Here is a 19630-nt window from a genome sequence, read left to right on the forward strand (position 1 = left end):
GGGAGGGGAAGGCTTCTGTCAACCATGCCCACAGCTCCTGGAGCGCACCCGAGCGAGCCCTGGGACAGAGCAGAACCGGAGCCCAGCCACGCCGTCCATTAGCGCCTGTTGTTTTAGACGAGTGTCACTGGCACAGAACATGGGCTCTGGCCTGGTGGCCGCAGCATGAAGGTTTCACGTACCTGGCACATGAACACCTGCTCGCACGGGCCAGGCCAGTGCAGATAAGCAGCGGGCTCGATTTCTCCCTTGTTTGTCTTAGCCACTGGCTGGACAAGCCCTGGGACCCAGCGGAGGCGGAGGCTCTGAAGTTCCATGTTGTTCTGGGATGCATGTTAGCACAGTATGGACATGTCTGTTGCACTTTCACCGTGCAGGGACCCTGCAGCATGTGCACACGGTGAAGTGAACACGCTACCAGTTAACAGCGCAAATAGTTGGAGAAAAGCGGGAGCATCATGCAGCTGGAAATGCAGAAGAGCATCCACGAATACTTAGCAAACAGAGCAGCCAGTGAAATGAAGGGAGAGATTAGAAGTGCCATGACCAGGGATTCATGTTTTAATTGCAAGAAAGGTGCGTTACCTGCAGTAGCCCGGGGCTGGCAGCAGGTGCGTGGGATTGTGCGAGCAGCTTGTGTCTGCGGGGACACGAGGCAGGGCAGCCTCTCGAAGGGGCGGGGCACCGAAAGGGCCAGCAGGCGGGCAGCCTGCTTACTGGGCTGGCGCTGGCTCCGCTCCCTCAGGCCGGGAGCAGGCAGCTCAGGGAAGAGCTGGCGAGACTCGGACCCTCGCCCCTGCCCCAAGCCATCCCCCCCCATGGCCTGAGAGCTGCGATGGCAGCCAGGGGGCGCTCTTCCGCGGCTGGAGACCCCGCCCCCGCCCAGCGCTGGTTGGCTGAGAGGCAGCAGCCGGGGGGGCTGGGGCGGGGTAGGGTAGAGCTGGCAGTGGGGCTCGGCCCTGGTTCATTTGCATAATGAACTCAAATGAAGTGTTGCCAGGCCCCGTCTGTGACTGGGTTTTCTGGCCCCAGGTACCCCGGGGTGGGACGCACTAGTCTAGGAGCCCGCAGGCCCCTCCGCCCCATGGGCAGGCTGGGGGCAGCCTGGTTCCCTGCAGGCAGGGGCCGTGCTCCACAGGCTCGTGGCACCTCGCACCCCTGGGGCAGAGCCAGCGCCGACTGGGCCGGCTCGCAGCCCAGTGCCAAGCGGGAGTGTGGACGGCGAGCGCCTCTGCCGTGCCCAGGCAGCTTCCTCCCCACCCGGCCTTCCCCATGGCACCACAGGGTGGGCAGGGCTGCTGGGCCTTGAGCCAGCCCACGTAGCCCAGCCCGTTGCACCAGTGGCTGCAAGCAGGAGTCCTCCACAGCCTTAGCGCAGCCTGTGTGCCCGCCAGCACTGGGGTCAGGCAGGGCCTGCTCCTCCCCAGCACACGGGGCACTTGGCTTCCAGCCGAGTGAAATGCAACAGCAAACACACTGAGCAGGGCCCTGGGGGAGGGCAAGGGGCTGGCGGAGGCCGAGGAGCAAGGCGCAGGCCCTGGCCTGGCTTTCACAACCCATCTGCTTGCCCTGGCTAGCCCGGCAGCTGGCAGAGCAAGGCAGGCCACAGAGGTGGGGGCATTGCTCCAGAGCAATGGGACCTGCAGCCCCCCCCAACATGTGGCTGCAGGGCCAAGGCCACATTGATTCCCTTTCCATGGCCTCAGCAGGAGCGGGGCCACAGTCCCAGGCAGCCTCCTCCACCCGGCTCCGCTCCCGGCCAAGCCAGCCCCCAGCAGGAGACAGGGGTGCCCCAGGGTACAGCTGTCCACAGGCCAGATCCTCCAGGAGAGCGGCTGCACAGCCAGGCCCCCGGTGCCGCTGCCTTTGAGCTGCCTCCCTGCCAGCAGCGCCTGGGACCCGCTGGCCACTGGGACAGAGCAAGGGAGAAGGGGTGCCTGCCGGACAGGCCCCCCATGCACAGAGCATGGGCACAGCTGGGAGCCAGGCCCAGTGACACACACCCCAGGCTTGGGGAGGGGTAGTTACAGAGCCAGCCTGGCCAGGAGAGGCGGGCACCGGCACGCGGCTGAGCTCCCCCCAGGCGGGGCAGGCCGAGGCGCAGAAGGACGAGGCCGGGCAGGGTGTTGCGATCACTGTGTTCACCGGCACGCGGCTGAGCTCTCCCCAGGCGGGGCAGGCCGAGGCGCAGAAGGACGAGGCCGGGCAGGGTGTTGCGATCACTGTGTTCACCGGTGCACGGCCAAGACACGACAGAACTGACACTCAAGGGTGCAAAGGGGTTTAAATATTCCCACCGTCCGTGCGCTGCAAGCAAGGAGCCCGCCGGGTGCCCGGAGACACGAGCAAATGGAAGGGCCAAAGCAGCCCCACGGGGCCATGCAAGGCTCCAGCCAGGCCCCTGAGCACCGATCCTTCCCTTCCCCTGAAGGCACAAGATTCCCAGAGGCTGCTGAATGGCCGATTCCCGTGGAGAAAGCGTGAGGTGTGCTAAGCTGCTGGCACAGGGCCAGGCGCGCAGCAGCCAGCTGGGCCCGGCTTGGGGAGGAGGGGGCTGGGCACAGGTGGAGGCTCGGCCCCACTGCCCTTTCTGGGGCAGAGGCCCATTCCTATGGAGGCTGCGCAAAGCCAGGGCTACAAGGAAAGCACCACTGGCTCTGCCAGCCAGCGCAGCGCAAGGACCGGCTCTCCTGCAGGGGAGCCCCCAGCGGCAGGGCCGGCTCGAGCCATTCCTGCACCCCAGGCAGCGGGCGCACGACGCATGCGCGGCTCCGCCCCCAGGCACGGCGCCCCGGGCAGCTGCCCAGCTAGTCCCCCCTTAATCCGGCCCTGCCCAGCGGCAGCCAGGACCACGGGTCAGTCCCTCACCTGCAGCGGCCAGCAGCTGGCCTGGCTGGGGACCGGCCTGCAGCGCAGAGGCCAGGTGGCCAGCAGGTGCAGCGGCACACGGACAGGGCCCGCCGCTGGGCTCAGTGGGAGATGCTTTGGCATGGCACTTTCCTGGGCCGATGGACCCGCCCAGACAGCAGCCCGAGGGGCGATGGAAGATGTCCACACGTCCAGGCAAGCAGACAGCAGGCCCCCGCCGTGGGAAGCGCTGGGCCAGTCCACAGGAGGACCCCTCCCCCACGAAACGAAGAGCTGTGCACGGCCGACAGACAGGCTGCTCAGCCACTGGAATGCATCGCTGGGCCCGCTCCTGGCAGCCCCGCCCGCCCGCCTGGGGGATCCGGTCTCCCCCCGCAGGGCTGAGAAGGGGAGCAATCCCCAGCAGCAGATTCGGAAGCAGCCAGGTCTTCCCAGGCGCGGGTTCTGCCCAGCGCGCCCTGCCCTGGTCCCGGGCTTGCTGCTGACAGTCCAGAGCATCGGGCTGGGGCTGCTCGTCCAGCGTCTCCGGCAGGGGTGCAAAACGGTCAGCAACTCCCGCGTGGCAGGGCAGCTGCTCCGGGCGGCCCGAGAACAGGCTGGGCTCTACAGCCGGCTGGGCTCCTCGTCACTGTCGCTGCAGTTCCCACAACAGTCCTGGAGTCAGAGGGCAGCAGGAGGGGAGAGGAGCACAGCAAGCAGAGGTGAGCACGGTACAACCCACCAGGCCCGCCGGCGAGACACGGGCCGGAGCCGGGGGACAGCGCTGCGCCCTGGCAGGGGCACGCACAGGGGAGCCCTTTGTTCCAGCGGTACGGTCTCCAGGACACGCGCGAGGCGAGGCCCGACCCCACACTGGCCAGCTCGCAGGGGGGCTTCAATGGCCGTGGCCAGCCAGGAAACCATCGAGGAGTGGAAGACGGCCAGCTCCCCCCCCCCGGCCGGCGGCCAGCTCCCCCCCCCCGGCCGGCGGCCAGCTCACCCCCCCCCCCACGGGCCGGCGGCCAGCTCCTGTCTGACCCACTGCCAGCTCCCCCCCCGGGCAGCCAGCTCCCCCCCCGGGCAGCCAGCTCCCCCCCCGGGCAGCCAGCTCCGCCCTGGACCCACTACCAGCTCCCGTCTGACCCACTGCCAGCTCCCCCCCCGGGCAGCCAGCTCCCCCCCCCGGGCAGCCAGCTCCCCCCCCCCGGGCAGCCAGCTCCGCCCTGGACCCACTACCAGCTCCCGTCTGACCCACTGCCAGCTCCCCCCCCGGGCAGCCAGCTCCCCCCCCGGGCAGCCAGCTCCGCCCTGGACCCACTACCAGCTCCCGTCTGACCCACTGCCAGCTCCCCCCCCGGGCAGCCAGCTCCCCCCCCCGGGCAGCCAGCTCCCCCCCCCGGGCAGCCAGCTCCGCCCTGGACCCACTACCAGCTCCCCCCCCCCGGGGCAGCCAGCTCCGCCCTGGACCCACTACCAGCTCACGTCTGACCCACTGCCAGCTTCCCCCCCCCCGGGCAGCCAGCTCCGCCCTGGACCCACTGCCAGCTTCCCCCCCCCGGGCAGCCAGCTCCGCCCTGGACCCACTGCCAGCTTCCCCCCCCAGGCAGCCAGCTCCGCCCTGGACCCACTGCCAGCTCCCCCCCCGGGCAGCCAGCTCCCGTCTGACCCACTGCCAGCTTCCCCCCCCGGGCAGCCAGCTCCGCCCTGGACCCACTGCCAGCTCCCGTCTGACCCACTGCCAGCTCCCCCCCCCAGGCAGCCAGCTCCGCCCTGGACCCACTGCCAGCTCCCCCCCCCCCCCCCGGGCAGCTAGCTCCGCCCTGGACCCACTTGCCAGCTCCCCCCCCCGGGGCAGCCAGCTCCGCCCTGGACCCACTGCCAGCTCCTGTCTGACCCACTGCCAGTTCCCCCCCCCCCCCCCCGGGCAGCCAGCTCCCATCTGACCCACTGCCAGCTCCCCCCCCGGGCAGCCAGCTCCCCCCCCGGGCAGCCAGCTCCGCCCTGGACCCACTACCAGCTCCCGTCTGACCCACTGCCAGCTCCCCCCCCGGGCAGCCAGCTCCCCCCCCCCGGGCAGCCAGCTCCGCCCTGGACCCACTACCAGCTCCTGTCTGACCCACTGCCAGCTCCCCCCCCGGGGCAGCCAGCTCCGCCCTGGACCCACTACCAGCTCACGTCTGACCCACTGCCAGCTTCCCCCCCCCGGGCAGCCAGCTCCGCCCTGGACCCACTGCCAGCTTCCCCCCCCCGGGCAGCCAGCTCCGCCCTGGACCCACTGCCAGCTTCCCCCCCCCAGGCAGCCAGCTCCGCCCTGGACCCACTGCCAGCTCCCCCCCCCGGGCAGCCAGCTCCCGTCTGACCCACTGCCAGCTTCCCCCCCCGGGCAGCCAGCTCCGCCCTGGACCCACTGCCAGCTCCCCCCCCCCCCCGGGCAGCTAGCTCCGCCCTGGACCCACTTGCCAGCTCCCCCCCCCGGGGCAGCCAGCTCCGCCCTGGACCCACTGCCAGCTCCTGTCTGACCCACTGCCAGTTCCCCCCCCCCCCCCCCCGGGCAGCCAGCTCCCATCTGACCCACTGCCAGCTCCCCCCCCGGGCAGCCAGCTCCTGTCTGACCCACTGCCAGCTCCCCCCCCCCGGGCAGCCAGCTCCTGTCTGACCCACTGCCAGCTCCCCCCCCCGGGCAGCCAGCTCCCATCTGACCCACTGCCAGCTCCCCCCCCGGGCAGCCAGCTCCCATCTGACCCACTGCCAGCTCCCCCCCCCGGGCAGCCAGCTCCCATCTGACCCACTGCCAGCTCCACCCCGGGCAGCCAGCTCCTGTCTGACCCACTGCCAGCTCCCCCCCCGGGCAGCCAGCTCCCATCTGACCCACTGCCAGCTCCCCCCCCGGGCAGCCAGCTCCCATCTGACCCACTGCCAGCTCCCCCCGGGCAGCCAGCTCCACCCCGGGCCCACTGCCAGCTCCCCCCCTGGGCAGCCAGCTCCACCCCGGGCCCACTGCCAGCTCCCCCCGGGCAGCCAGCTCCTCAGCAGGAGCTGGGCCCATCCCGCAGTCCTGCTCCCTGCCTACACCACACACCGAGCTGGGACGCCCAGCCCAGGGAGGAAGTGGGGGCCCGGCCGAGCGGTCAGCAGTGCAAGGCGGCCCCGCTCAAGCTGGGGGAGGCAGCGAGTGCAGGGAAGCGGAGAGAAGGGCTCGCACACAAGCAGCATCTGCTCTGCGGAGTGGGGGGGAACTGAAGGACACGACTCCTCTTCCCCGGGTCTGTCATGTCCGCAGTGAGTCTAGGCCACCAGGGGTTTCCCTGAGCAGAGCAGCCAAGGGGAGGGCTGCTCACCTCTGGAAAGAGAAGAGACGTGGCGTGAGGCCGGTGTGCCCCACCAGGCAGGGAGCCCCGGGGCCGGCTGCGAGTGGGCAGGAGCCCCGCGGAACAGCACCCGAGGGACAGCCATGCGGGCAAGCAGGAGCCAGGGCAGGCGTGTTCCCCTCACAGCTGCTAGGCAGGAGCTCGGTGCAGCAGCCCGGCTAGGCCAGGCACTGGACACATGCCCCCGGTCACGCAGACACACAGGCCGGGGCTCGGCCGGCGCTCCAGAGCCTGCCTGCCGAGTCCCTCCCCCAGGCCCCAAGCTACACTGCCACCCAGCTACTTCTCCCCCGCCGTCAGCCAGCTGGGCCAGGCTCCGGCAGCAACACTCCCTTCCTAGCGTTCCTCACAGGCCCTCCACCGAGGCTCCCTGCAAGCTGAGCTATGGGGCTGCCCCCAGGAGAGATCCGGGGCTGCCCAGCTGAGTAGCAGAGCAGCCGCAGCCTGTGTTGCTCCAGATGGCGCACGTCCACACTTGCCTGGGCACAGAAACCCGTATTCTGCAGGGCTGGGAGAACGTTGCAGGAGCACTGCCCTCCCCCCGGAGCTGGGCCTGACTGCGCCCACCAGGCCAGCACGACGCCCACTCGCAGTTTCTCGTCCTTCCCACGTAGCCAGGCCTAGCTCTGCTGCTCCATGTCCACTCGCTCCTCCCCCGGGCCATGCCCATGGGCTCCACCCAGCTCCTCTCCAGGGCGGACACCCGGCCCGGGCAGGCCCTGGGCACTACCGGGTGCAAGCTGCCATGGGGCGGACGGGGAGGTCTCAGCTTGCAGCCCAGCACAGGTAGCACCCTGCCGACAGGCTGGAGCTAGCCAGGGCGACCGTGGGCATCCCCAGCAGGAGCCCCTGGAGGACTGGCGGCACGCACCAGAAGGCCCTGGCCCCACCCGGCTCAGAAGGGGCCCCAGAGAGGCCCTAGGAAGCCCGAGGAGCCAGGCTTACAGGAGAGCAGGGACGGCTTTGCCGGCCCGTCTGGCCTGGAGCGCATGGGAAAGCTGCTAGCGCCCCCTGGGCCCGGGGCTCAAGCAGATCTGAGCTGGCCCGCCCCAACCCAGGCCCTGGGCAGCAGCGTGGTGGCTTTTCAGATGCCACAGCCGAGCCCTCCCAGTCACAGCCACGGAGAACGTGTCCCGGGCGTGAACTTGGGTCTCTCGGGGGCTGTGGCCTGCACTCTCCCGGCTCCCCACTCGACAAACCCCGCCAGCCCAGCACGAGCCGCCATGGTCAGGCTTGGCCGTGACTCTGGGAACGCGTGGCCAGGACGGGGCTGTGCATGGCAGGGAGGGCGGGCGGTTGGGACGGGGTCGGGGGGGAGTGCGCGGGCGGCAAGCCCGGGACGGGGTCGGGGGGAGTGCTGCGGGCGGCAAGCCCGGGACGGAGTCGGGGGGAGTGCGCGGGCGGCAAGGCCGGGACGGGGTCGGGGGGGCAGCGCGCGGGCGGCAGCTCGCCTGGCAAGGCCGGGACGGGGACGGGGACGGGGGGGGGAGCGCGCGGGCGGCAAGGCCGGGACGGGGTCGGGGGGAGTGCGCGGGCGGCAGCTCGCGTGGCAAGGCCGGGACGGGGACGGGGGGAGCGTGCGGGCGGCAAGGCCGGGACGGGGTCGGGGGGAGTGCGCGGGCGGCAAGGCCGGGACGGGGTCGGGGGGAGTGCGCGGGGCGGCAGCTCGCCTGGCAAGGCCAGGAGGGGGATGGGGGGGAGCGCGCGGGCGGCAGCTCGCCTGGCAAGGCTGGGAGGGGGACGGGGGGGGAGCGCGCGGGCGGCCGCTCGCCTGGCAAGACCGGAGGGGGACGCGGGGAGCACGCGGGCGGCAGCTCGCCTGGCAAGGCCGGGACGGGGACGGGGGGGAGCGCGCGGGCGGCAGCTCGCCTGGCAAGGCCGGGACGGGGACGGGGGGGGAGCGCGCGGGTGGCCACTCGCCTGGCAAGGCCGGGAGGGGGATGGGGGGGAGCGCAGCGGGCGGCCGCTCGCCTGGCAAGGCTGGGACGGGGACGGGGGGAGCGTGCGGGCGGCAAGGCCGGGACGGGGTCGGGGGGCAGCGCGCGGGCGGCAACTCGCCTGGCAAGGCCGGGACGGGGACGGGGGGAGCGCGCGGGCGGCAGCTCGCCTGGCAAGGCCAGGAGGGGGATGGGGGGGAGCGCTGCGGGCGGCAGCTCGCCTGGCAAGGCTGGGAGGGGGACGGGGGGGGAGCGCGCGGGCGGCCGCTCGCCTGGCAAGGCCGGGAGGGGGACGGGGGGAGCACGCGGGCGGCAGCTCGCCTGGCAAGGCCGGGACGGGGACGGGGGGAGCGCTGCGGGCGGCAGCTCGCCTGGCAAGGCCGGGACGGGGACGGGGGGGTGAGCGCGCGGGTGGCCACTCGCCTGGCAAGGCCGGGAGGGGGATGGGGGGGAGCGCGCGGGCGGCCGCTCGCCTGGCAAGGCTGGGACGGGGACGGGGGGAGCGTGCGGGCGGCAAGGCCGGGACGGGGTCGGGGGGGAGTGCGCGGGGCGGCAAGGCCGGGACGGGGTCGGGGGGCAGCGCGCGGGCGGCAACTCGCCTGGCAAGGCCGGGACGGGGACGGGGGGAGCGCGCGGGCGGCAGCTCGCCTGGCAAGGCCAGGAGGGGGATGGGGGGGGAGCGCGCGGGCGGCAGCTCGCCTGGCAAGGCCGGGAGGGGGACGGGGGGGAGCGCGCGGGCGGCCGCTCGCCTGGCAAGGCCGGGAGGGGGACGGGGGGAGCACGCGGGCGGCAGCTCGCCTGGCAAGGGCGGGACGGGGACGGGGGGGAGCGCGCGGGTGGCCACTCGCCTGGCAAGGCCGGGAGGGGGATGGGGGGGGAGCGCGCGGGCGGCCGCTCGCCTGGCAAGGCTGGGACGGGGACGGGGGGATGCGCGCGGGCGGCAAGGCCGGGACGGGGACGGGGGGAGCGCGGGGGCGGCCGCGCGCCTGGCAAGGGGGGGACGGGGTTGGGGGGGGATCGCGCGGGCGGCCGCTCGCCTGCAAGGGGGGGACGGGGACGGAGGGGAGGCGCGCGGGCGGCCGCTCGCCTGGCAAGGGGGGGACGGGGTTGGGGGGGATCGCGCGGGCAGCCGCGCGCCTGGCAAGGCCGGGAGGGGGATGGGGGGGAGCGCGCGGGCGGCCGCTCGCCTGGCAAGGGGGGGACGGGGACGGGGACGGGGGGGAGCGCGCGGGGCCGGAGGGGGACGGGGGGGGAAGCTGCTACTGCGGAGGCGGCCGACTCGCCTGGCAAGGCCGGGAGGGGGATGGGGGGGAAGCGCGCGGGCGGCCGCCTGCCTGGCAAGGCCCGGGAGGGGGATGGGGGGTGGGAGCGCCGCGGACGGGCCGCTCAGCCTGCAAGGCCGGGAAGGGGATGGGGGGGAGCGCGCGGGCGGCCCGCTCGCGTGGGCAAGGCCGGGAGGGGGATGGGGGGGAGCGCGCGGGCGGCCGCTCGCCTGGCAAGGCTGGGACGGGATCGGGGGGGAGCGCGCGGGCGGCCGCTCGCGTGGCAGGCCGGGAGGGGATGGGGGGGAGCGCGCGGGCGGCCGCTCGCCTTGGCAAGGCCGGGAGGGGATGGGGGGGAGCGCCGAGCGGGCGCGGCCGCTCGCCTGGCAAGGCCGGGAGGGGGATGGGGGGGAGGCGCGCGGGCGGCCGCTCGCGTGGCAAGGCCGGGAGGGGGACGGGGGGGAGCGCTGCGGGCGGCCGCTCGCGTGGCAAGGCCGGGAGGGGGATGGGGGGGAGCGCGCGGGCGGCCGCTCGCCTGGCAAGGCCGGGAGGGGTGGGACGGGGGGCCGAGCGCGCGGGCGGCCGCTCGCGTGGCAAGCCGGGAGGGGGATGGGGGGGAGCGCGCGGGGCGGCCGCTCGCCTGGCAAGGCTGGGACGGGATCGGGGGGGAGCGCGCGGGCGGGCCGCTCGCGTGGCAAGGCCGGGAGGGGGATGGGGGGGGAGCGCGCGGGGCGGCCGCTCGCTTGGCAAGGCCGGGAGGGGGATGGGGGGGAGCGCGCGGGCGCCGCTCGCCTGGCAAGGCCGGGAGGGGGATGGGGGGGAGCGCGCGGGCGGCCGCTCGCCTGGCAAGGCCGGGAGGGGGACGGGGGGGAGCGTGCGGGCGGCCGCTCGCGTGGCAAGGCCGGGAGGGGGATGGGGGGAGCGCTCGCGGGCGGCCGCTCGCCTGGCAAGGCCGGGAGGGGGACGGGGGGAGCGCGCGGGCGGCCGCTCGCCTGGCAAGGGGGGGGGACGGGGACGGGGCGGGGGAGCGCGCGGGCAGCCGCTCGCCTGGCAAGGCCGGGAGGGGGACGGGGGGGGGAGCGCGCGGGCGGTCCGCTCGCCTGGCAAGGCCGGGACGGGGACGGGGGGGAGCGCGCGGGCGGCCGCTCGCCTGGCAAGCCGGGAGGGGGACGGGGGGGGGGAGCGCGCGGGGCGGCCGCTCGCCTGGCAAGGCCGGGACGGGGACGGGGGGGAGCGCGCGGGCGGCCGCTCGCCTGGCAAGGGGGGGACGGGGACGGGGGGGAGCGTGCGGGCGGCCGCTCGCCTGGCAAGGCCGGGAGGGGGACGGGGGGAGCGCGCGGGCGGTCCGCTCGCCTGGCAAGGCCGGGAGGGGACGGGGGGAGCGCAGCGGGCGGCCCGCTCGCCTGGCAAGGCCGGGAGGGGGATGGGGTGAGCGCGCGGGCGGCCGCTCGCCTGGCAAGGGGGGGGACGGGGACGGGGGGGAGCGCGCGGGCGGCCGCTCGCCTGGCAAGGCCGGGAGGGGGACGGGGGGGGGAGCGCGCGGGCAGCCGCTCGCCTGGCAAGGCCGGGACGGGGACGGGGGGCAGCGTTGTGGGCGGCCGCTCGCCTGGCAAGGCCGGGACGGGGGACGGGGGGGAGCGCTGCGGCGGCCGCTCGCCTGGCAAGGCCGGGAGGGGGATGGGGGGGAGCGTGCGGGCGGCCGCTCGCCTGGCAAGGCCGGGAGGGGGATGGGGGGGAGCGCGCGGGCGGCCGCTCGCCCTGGCAAGGGGGGGGACGGGGACGGGGGGAGCGCGCGGGCGGCCGCTCGCCTGGCAAGGCCGGGAGGGGGACGGGGGGGGGAGCGCGCGGGCGGCCGCTCGCCTGGCAAGGCCGGAGGGGGATGGGGGGGAGCGTGCGGGCGGCCGCTCGCCTGGCAAGGCCGGGAGGGGGATGGGGGGGAGCGCGCGGGCGGCCGCTCGCCTGGCAAGGGGGGGGACGGGGACGGGGGGAGCGCGCGGGCGGCCGCTCGCCTGGCAAGGGGGGGACGGGGACGGGGGGGGAGCGTGCGGGCGGCCGCTCGCCTGGCAAGGCCGGGAGGGGGACGGGGGGAGCGCGCGGGCGGCCGCTCGCCTGGCAAGGCCGGGAGGGGGACAGGGTGCAGCGCTAGTGGGCGGCCGCTCGCCTGGGCAACGCCGGGACGGGGACCGGGGGGGAGCGCAGCGGGCGGCCGCTCGCCTGGCAAGGGGGGGACGGGGACGGGGGGGAGCGTGCGGGCGGCCGCTCGCCTGGCAAGGCCGGGAGGGGGACGGGGGGAGCGCGCGGGCGGCCGCTCGCCTGGCAAGGCCGGGAGGGGGATGGGGGGGAGCGCGCGGGCGGCCGCTCGCCTGGCAAGGGGGGGGACGGGGACGGGGGGGAGCGCGCGGGCGGCCGCTCGCCTGGCAAGGGGGGGGACGGGGACGGGGGGTGAGCGCGCGGGCGGCCGCTCGCCTGGCAAGGCCGGGAGGGGGACGGGGGGGGGAGCGCGCGGGCGGCCGCTCGCCTGGCAAGGCCGGGACGGGGACGGGGGGCAGCGCGTGGGCGGCCGCTCGCCTGGCAAGGCCGGGACGGGGACGGGGGGGAGCGCGCGGGCGGCCGCTCGCCTGGCAAGGCCGGGACGGGGACGGGGGGGAGCGCGCGGGCGGCCGCTCGCCTGGCAAGGCCGGGACGGGGTCGGGGGGAGCGCGCGGGCGGCCGCTCGCCTGGCAAGGCCGGGACGGGGTCGGGGGGAGCGCGCGGGCGGCCGCTCGCCTGGCAAGGCCGGGACGGGGATGGGGGGGAGCGCGCGGGTGGCCGCTCGCCTGGCAAGGCCGGGACGGGGTCGGGGGGGGAGCGCGCGGGCGGCCGCTCGCCTGGCAAGGCCGGGAGGGGGATGGGGGGGAGCGCGCGGGCGGCCGCTCGCCTGGCAAGGCCGGGAGGGGGAGGGGGGGAGCGCGCGGGCGGCCGCTCGCCTGGCAAGGGGGGGGATGGGGACGGGGGGGGAGCGCGCGGGCGGCCGCTCGCCTGGCAAGGCCGGGAGGGGGACGGGGGGGGAGCGCGCGGGCGGCCGCTCGCCTGGCAAGGCCGGGAGGGGGACGGGGGGGAGCGCGCGGGCGGCCGCTCGCCTGGCAAGGCCGGGAGGGGGATGGGGGGAGCGCGCGGGCGGCCGCTCGCCTGGCAAGGCCGGGAGGGGGATGGGGGGGAGCGCGCGGGCGGCCGCTTGCCTGGCAAGGCCGGGAGGGGGACGGGGGGGGGAGCGCGCAGGCGGCCGCTCGCCTGGCAAGGGGGGGGACGGGGACGGGGGGGGAGCGCGCGGGCGGCCGCTCGCCTGGCAAGGGGGGGGACGGGGACGGGGGGGGAGCGCGCGGGCGGCCGCTCGCCTGGCAAGGCCGGGAGGGGGATGGGGGGCAGCGCGCGGGCGGCCGCTCGCCTGGCAAGGCCGGGAGGGGGACGGGGGCAGCGCGCGGGCGGCCGCTCGCCTGGCAAGGCCGGGAGGGGGACGGGGGGAAGCGCGCGGGCGGCCGCTCGCCTGGCAAGGCCGGGAGGGGGACGGGGGGAGCGCGCGGGCGGCCCCTCGCCTGGCAAGGCCGGGAGGGGGACGGGGGGGAGCGCGCGGGCGGCCGCTCGCCTGGCAAGGCCGGGAGGGGGATGGGGGGGAGCGCGCGGGCGGCCGCTCGCCTGGCAAGGCCTGGCAGCTCCAGAGGGGGACGCCAGGCCTGAAAGCCCAGGGAAAGGGGAGCGCGTGCGGGCGCGAGGGACACAGCTGAGGACTCCAGCGCTTAGGAAGCTCTGCGCCCCAAGGGGAGGGATGCAGCTGCCCTGGGATGTGTGCGCAGCCATGTTGGTGCCACCTGGGAGACATTGGTCTTCTGGTGGCCCTCAGGCCTGGCTCCTGCCTTTGACTCCGCTGGGCAGGGCAGGGCAGGGCAGGGCAGGGCAGGGCGCTGGCCCAGGGCAGGTGGTGGGGAGCGTACCTGTCTGCTGAAGAGGCGCTGGAGCAAGCCCTTCTTTGGCTGTGGAGAAGGCTGCCCTTTCCAGTCCAGGTCCGGGGGCACCGAGCCGTCCGGGCCCAAGACATTCAGCTCCGTGAAACACTCTGTCTCAATCATCTAGGGAGAGGAGGCGGCTTTAGCGCGAGACCTTCTCCCCCCAGGTGACAGGATCTCGGGGCATCCCAAAAGCCCCCCCGACGAGGCCAGGCCTGCGTGCGAGGAGGCAGCCCCCACCTCGTTCTGCCAGGGGATGGGCACGCTCCCCGTGGCAAACTTCTGGTAGAAGTCGTTGTCCGTGGGCTCCAGCTCCACCCCCTTGACGGTGGAGAACTGCTCAATGTCCAGCACGTCCTTGCAGTAGATGGCCTGGGGCTGGAAGGAGGCAGAGGCCACAGTCACACGGCAGCAGAGCAGCCCCCCAGCGCCCACAGGGCCAGGGCCCCGAGCCGCCAGCAGGCACTTACGTCTGGCTTGAAGGGGGGCTCCAGCATGCCGGCCTCCAGCCTGGTGAAGTTCAGGTGTCGGAAGAGCGGGTGCCCCTTCACTTCCTGGGCGCCCGCGCGGCCCCCCAGCCGCTCCGCGGGGTCTTTGCACAGCAGCTGCGAGGCAGACAGCCCGTGAGACGCACAGAGGCTGGGCAGAGAGGCCCCTGGCGGGCTAGGCCGAGCCTCCCAGAGCGCAGCGCTCCCGCCAGCCCCTGCCCTCCGGCCAAGCCCAGCAGCCTCAGCCCAGCCGAGCGGGCCGGAGCACAGAGCAGGCCACTGATGCGCTGCCTCATGTCCCGCGAGCGCCCGGCCCGGCCCTTGCCCTCGCGCCCCCCACGCTGCTCGCTGGGGCCCCTGTGGCCTCGGTACCATGGTGCAGAGGGAGCGAGCGCCCGGCGAGAACTTCTCCGAGTACTCCTCCTGCACCTCCTTCACCAGCCGCTCCACCTCCTCCCGCTTGATCTTCTTCTTCCTCTGCTGGAAGGGGGACTGGCCCTCGATCATCTCGTACACCAGGCAGCCCAGCGCCCACCAGTCGGGGCTGAAGGTGTAGCGCTCGTTCTTCACCACTTCCGGAGCTGCGGGGGCAAACAAGTGCACCTGAGCGAAGGGCTGGGCAGGGGCTCCTTCCCGGCTCCAGCCGGCGCTCGCAGGACAGCCCAGAGGGAGCACTCCAGGCAGTGGGCGGTTTCCATCTTACGCAGGGTGCCGTTGGGCCCACTGGCTCTCTGCACCCTGCCCGTCTCTTGCAGAAGAGGAAAGTCGTGCTAGGAAAAGCGAGACGCGTGTGACCAGCCAAGAGGCAGGAGACCTGTGCAGCCACGAGGCTCTGGGCAGCCAGTGACGGGCTCAGAGGCAGGCGGGCCGCTGCACGGGCAAAGGGCAGCCAGCCACCTCCACTGCAATGCCGCAGGGCCCGGGCAGCCAGCCCCGGTGGGCAAGTGGGTGGAGAGGAACGGCCAGCGCGCGGCGTCAGTCGCTAGTCGGAGCCTGCGCTGGGCAGCGATCCCAGCAAGGGGCCGCATGCCTACGGCCAGCAGTGCCTGGAGGGAGCTTTGCCCAGCTCAAGGCTGGGAGCTGGCGTGTGATGTAACTGCGGAGGGCGGACGGGCGCAGCCCTCTGGGCGTGTTCCGGGCGCGGGGGAACCCTGAACCTGGCGTGCACCACTGCTGTGACGCTCAGCCGCCGTCGCTCCTTTCGCCTGGGGCCCGTCAGGCGTAGCTCCCAAAGGGCGGGCGGTGCCCCTTGGAGACAGAACAGCGCACGGGGAGCAGCCTTGGAAACGCCTGCGCGCTGCTGCTCCGAGGGATTTGTCGTGAGAACCACGCTTTGGTGTGTGAATCTAACCAGTGTTAACCACCAGATGGGCAGTCTGCTCTCACGGGGGAGCATCGAACCAGCACCTCACTCATACGCACACACCGCCCCTCACCCTGTGCACCCTGCTGAGGCCACCAGAGCTGGGGCACCCCCCTGCTTCTCTCTCCTAGGCTCACTGGCAGCGCAGGGGCTGTGCGTGGGAGGCACCGGGCCCAGTGCTCACGCAGTCTCAGGGACTGTGGAGACTCTAAAGACTCCCAGGGCTCTGCCCACAGACGTGCAGCCCCCAGCCCGGGCCCGCCCTGCAGCTGCAAGCGAGGCACGGCACCGGCCAGCAGGTCTCAGCCCCGGGCACATGTACCCCCAGGGTACTTCCCAGGGCTCCAGTAACCCAGCCACAAAGCACTAGCGAAGTCGCTGCATGCTGCTCTCTGCACCCCGCGCACTGACACACATCCCAACGTATTCCAGCGGGATTCTGTGCATCCTATGGTGGCAGTGAGGAAGGGAGCCATGTCCAGTGCCAGCGTGCGGCCACACTTGTATTTCTGTCTGACTGCGGCAGCAAGTGGTCCCAGTGGGGCGCACACACCAAGCCAGACTCCCGAAAGGGGTACAGTCGCCTGGGAAGGTTGAGAGCCCCTGTGCAGAGAGATGGCGAGACCCTGCCTCTGCCCACTGGCAGGCTGCAGGCCAGACACTCGGCAGGATCCGGGGGGTCAGGAAGGAAACGGGGGGGCAGGAAGAGGGAGGCTCTATGCAAACGGGGACTATTTACATAAAGCCTCCAGATGTCCAGTCGCAGGAGATACTCACCCATGTAGCCAACTGTCCCCACCCGGCCTTTGATCGTCTGGCCCTCAGGCACATGCACAGCCAGCCCCAGATCTGAGATACGGATGTGACCTGGAGATGGGAACCCCACATTAGGAGCCCCCGACCCGGCCCACAGGGCTCGGCCCTGGCCGCCGCCGGGGAGCCCCCGACCCGGCCCACAGGGCTCGGCCCTGGCCGCCGCCGGGGAGCCCCCGACCCGGCCCACAGGGCTCGGCCCTGGCCGCCGCCGGGGAGCCCCCGACCCGGCCCACAGGGCTCGGCCCTGGCCGCCGCCGGGGAGCCCCCGACCCGGCCCACAGGGCTCGGCCCTGGCCGCCGCCGGGGAGCCCCCGACCCGGCCCACAGGGCTCGGCCCTGGCCGCCGCCGGGGAGCCCCCGACCCGGCCCACAGGGCTCGGCCCTGGCCGCCGCCGGGGAGCCCCCGACCCGGCCCACAGGGCTCGGCCCTGGCCGCCGCCGGGGAGCCCCCGACCCGGCCCACAGGGCTCGGCCCTGGCCGCCGCCGGGGAGCCCCCGACCCGGCCCACAGGGCTCGGCCCTGGCCGCACAGAATAGCCCAAGAGACACCCACAGGCCAAGCCGGGGGCCAGAGCACCCCACACACTCTGGCCTCTCTGCTACCAGCAGCCCAACTCACCATGGTCATCCAGCAAGATGTTCTCTGGCTTCAAGTCCCTGGAGCAGGAGGGAGAAGACTGCATTGGAAATGGCCTGGAGCAGCTTCAGTCCTAGCAACATGCCCAGGCTCTGCTGGTGCCCACTCCCTCTGGGGCCCGCAGCTCGGAGCCCAGCCTCAGCCAGTCCCTCTTTTCTTGTGGCGAGCGCAGCCAAGCCCACCCAGAGCCTCCTCTCGGGCCTTCCCTGCTCCCGCCAGCCAGGCCGGGGCCCGCCCGGCGCAGGAAGGGGAGAGGAGCTGGGGAACGCAGAGCTCTGAGCCTTCTTGCCTCTGCAGCTAGTCAGTGAACTACCCACTGAAGGGCAAACTGTGCCCAACACGGGCCTCTGCTCCCAGCCCGGGAGAGCCGGGCCCTGCTGGGGCACAGGGAGGCCTCCCCTACCTGTACACGATCCTCTCCCGGTGCAGGTCGCCCAGGCCGCAGCAGATCTCGGCGGCGTAGAACACGGCCCGCGGCTCCTCGAAGCCGGCCTCGCCCATGTGGTAGATGTGGAACTTGAGGTCCCCTCCGTTCATGAGGGTCAGCACGAGGCAGAGGGCGTCCTTCGTCTCGTACGCGTAGGCCAGGCTCACCTGCGAGACAGGGCAGAGGCTGTGGCAGAGGCCCTGCACGGCGAGGTCCCAGCGCTTTCATACCCTGCAGCTACCAGAGCCAGGGACTCTCGCTCACCCTCAGCCAGCCAGGGCAGCCCCGTCTCCCATGGGTAGGGTTGCCAGGTGTCCAGTACGGACCCGGGCAGTCCAGTATTTTCGGCTCCTGCCCGGTAAACACATTCAGAAAATACCAGACAGTCGGAATGCCTGGGATTTCGGATCTTCTCCCGGCCAGGGGCGAAAATACCAGACTGTCGGGGTCAGAACCGGCCACCTGGCAACCCTGCACAGTCAGCCCCCTGCCCCACGCCGCTCACCTGGGTCTGCAGGGGAGCTGTCCGGCCCGGAGCAGGCAGGGAGGCAGCCTGTTGGGGAGGCGGAGCCCAGCCCCTCCTGTTCTTACTGGGTCCTTTTTTTTTTGCTCAACAACTTTGCCGCTTCCCCCCCCCCACTATTTTCAACAAAACGTGTCCCCATTTTTGAGGGGGTGTCGGTATTTTTGGTTAAACCACCTGGCAGCCCTACAGGGGGCAGCAGCTAGTGGGCCCGGCCAGGAGATCCCCTCCTGACTGCGCACTGAGCGCAGACCCAGCGAGGACCTCCCTGGTCCAGCACGGTCAGGACCTCGCTGGGATTTGCCAGACCAGGGGAGGTGCCCCTGCTCTGGCCCCCTCTCTGCTGCTGCCAGTCCCAGCCCGCTCTGGCCCCCAGCTCCACTCTGCTGCTGGCTCTCGGGGTTCTCCGGCCCCTGGCCCCATGCTGCTGGGGGCACCTGGGGTTTCCCGGCCCCCCGGCTCTGGGCTGCCGCGGGCTGCGGGGGTTCTCCGGCCCCTGGCCCCATGCTGCTGGGGGCACCTGGGGTTTCCCGGCCCCCCGGCTCTGGGCTGCCGCGGGCTGCGGGGGTTCTCCGGCCCCTGGCCCCATGCTGCTGGGGGCACCTGGGGTTTCCCGGCCCCCCGGCTCTGGGCTGCCGCGCGGGTTCTCCAGTCGCTGGCCCCAGCACTGCTGTGGGGCTCGTCCAGCTCCACTGTCCCTGGCCAGGCTGCCGGCCCACGGGTGCTCCAGACCAGAGCGCCAGTTTTCAGAGGTGCAGCCTGGAGCTACTTTGTCTCCACAAGGAGCTGGGAAGCCTCCAGGAAGAGACCAGAACAAAGCCGCTACCCACAAGAAACCGGGACAGCAAACAGCTAGGTCGGGTGTGGGGGGGGGGGATTTTTGGTGGGGGGGGCACTCCAAGATTTTGGTAAGTTGCCAAGGGCCGCGCTTTCCTATGGAGGGGTGCAGGGTAGGGGGCTGGCGTGCAGGAGCGAGTGTGGGGTCTGAGAGGTTGTGACCTGGGGCAAGGGGCTTGTGGTGCAGGAGAGGAGTCTGGCCTGGGGTCACCCCACAGTCCTACCTGGTGCATCGCTCAGCGCCAGGCAGCTGGAGGAGCCACCTCCCCACTGTGCATTGCTGCTTCCTCTGGCACAGGGATGTGCACCACAAGTGCCCAGCAGCTCTTTGCCACACGCCCCCAAGCTGCAGCAGGTCCGAGGCCAGCTGCATAGGCCACGTCTCCCTTCTCCTAAAGGCATGCTAGCCAGCTGGGGCAGGAAGAAAGCCATAAACCGGGCAGACGGCTGCTGTGACACCATCCAGTCCGGTGCCCTGTCCCGCACGCAGTGCAGGGTCCTGCTGGATCCTGGCCCTGGCCTAGAGGGGACGAGGATCAGCTGGGCACCGCCTGCTGCCAGGCCAGCTCGTGCACAGGCAGGGAGAGGGCACCTTTCCAGCACAGCCGGCGCCCGAGCTGCAGGCTGGCCAGCCCACCACTCTGCCCTGATGCAAAGGGAAAGTGGCTCCTATGTACTTACTACAAACCTACTGTTCACTTTCTCCAGAATCTGCTTCTCGTTCAGGGCCATGGCCTCCCCCTTCCGCTTCTTGATCCGCTTCTTCTCCAGCTTCTTGCAGGCGTACATCTTCCCAGTGGCTCGCACCTGGCACGCACACACCTGCAGGGCGCAGGCCGTCAGCCGGCAAGCCAAGCCCTACACCCGGGCCCAGAGATTCGACTCCAACCCGAGGCAAACTGTTCCCGTGCAGGGCCAGTCCAGCAAGCCACCAGGTTCCCTCCTTTCCCGGGATGGGCCCCTGGCTTTCCCCTGCGGCTGCCCCCTGGGGCCTGCCCACCTGACTTGTCTGCTTACCTGCGGCTGAACGAGCACATGGCAGTGACTCCTGGAGACCTGTCACCAGGTCCCAACAAGCCTCTGGCACATGGACCACCAGGAAGGGATGCTAATGGCGTAAGCTAGGGACTGGGAGTCTGGAAGAC

General features: G+C 73.1%; 1 protein-coding gene across 8 annotated transcripts in view; it reads right to left on the reverse strand.

Annotated features, from left to right (window-relative positions):
* Positions 1 to 538: 538 nt before the first annotated feature.
* Positions 539 to 19630, reverse strand: part of GRK6 (G protein-coupled receptor kinase 6) — a 38129-nt gene continuing 19037 nt past the window's right edge. Inside the window, exons 8-17 of one of the 8 annotated variants that reach the window (XM_075916009.1) lie at positions 19167 to 19307; positions 17102 to 17292; positions 16681 to 16718; positions 16023 to 16112; positions 14255 to 14463; positions 13865 to 13999; positions 13635 to 13772; positions 13383 to 13517; positions 6186 to 6187; positions 539 to 3522 (exon numbers count right to left, since the gene is read on the reverse strand). In XM_075916009.1, the coding sequence (XP_075772124.1) occupies positions 3414 to 3522; positions 6186 to 6187; positions 13383 to 13517; positions 13635 to 13772; positions 13865 to 13999; positions 14255 to 14463; positions 16023 to 16112; positions 16681 to 16718; positions 17102 to 17292; positions 19167 to 19307 (1188 nt within the window). In that variant the 3' untranslated portion in view covers positions 539 to 3413. Of the gene's footprint in view, positions 3523 to 5481; positions 6956 to 13382; positions 13518 to 13634; positions 13773 to 13864; positions 14000 to 14254; positions 14464 to 16022; positions 16113 to 16680; positions 16719 to 17101; positions 17293 to 19166; positions 19308 to 19630 lie in introns of those variants that run through there. The other 7 variants (XM_075916005.1, XM_075916004.1, XM_075916008.1 and 4 more) reach the window with 7 other exon arrangements.

Source organism: Pelodiscus sinensis, unplaced genomic scaffold (genome assembly GCF_049634645.1).
Source record: "Pelodiscus sinensis isolate JC-2024 unplaced genomic scaffold, ASM4963464v1 ctg167, whole genome shotgun sequence".
NCBI lineage: Eukaryota > Metazoa > Chordata > Testudines > Trionychidae > Pelodiscus > Pelodiscus sinensis.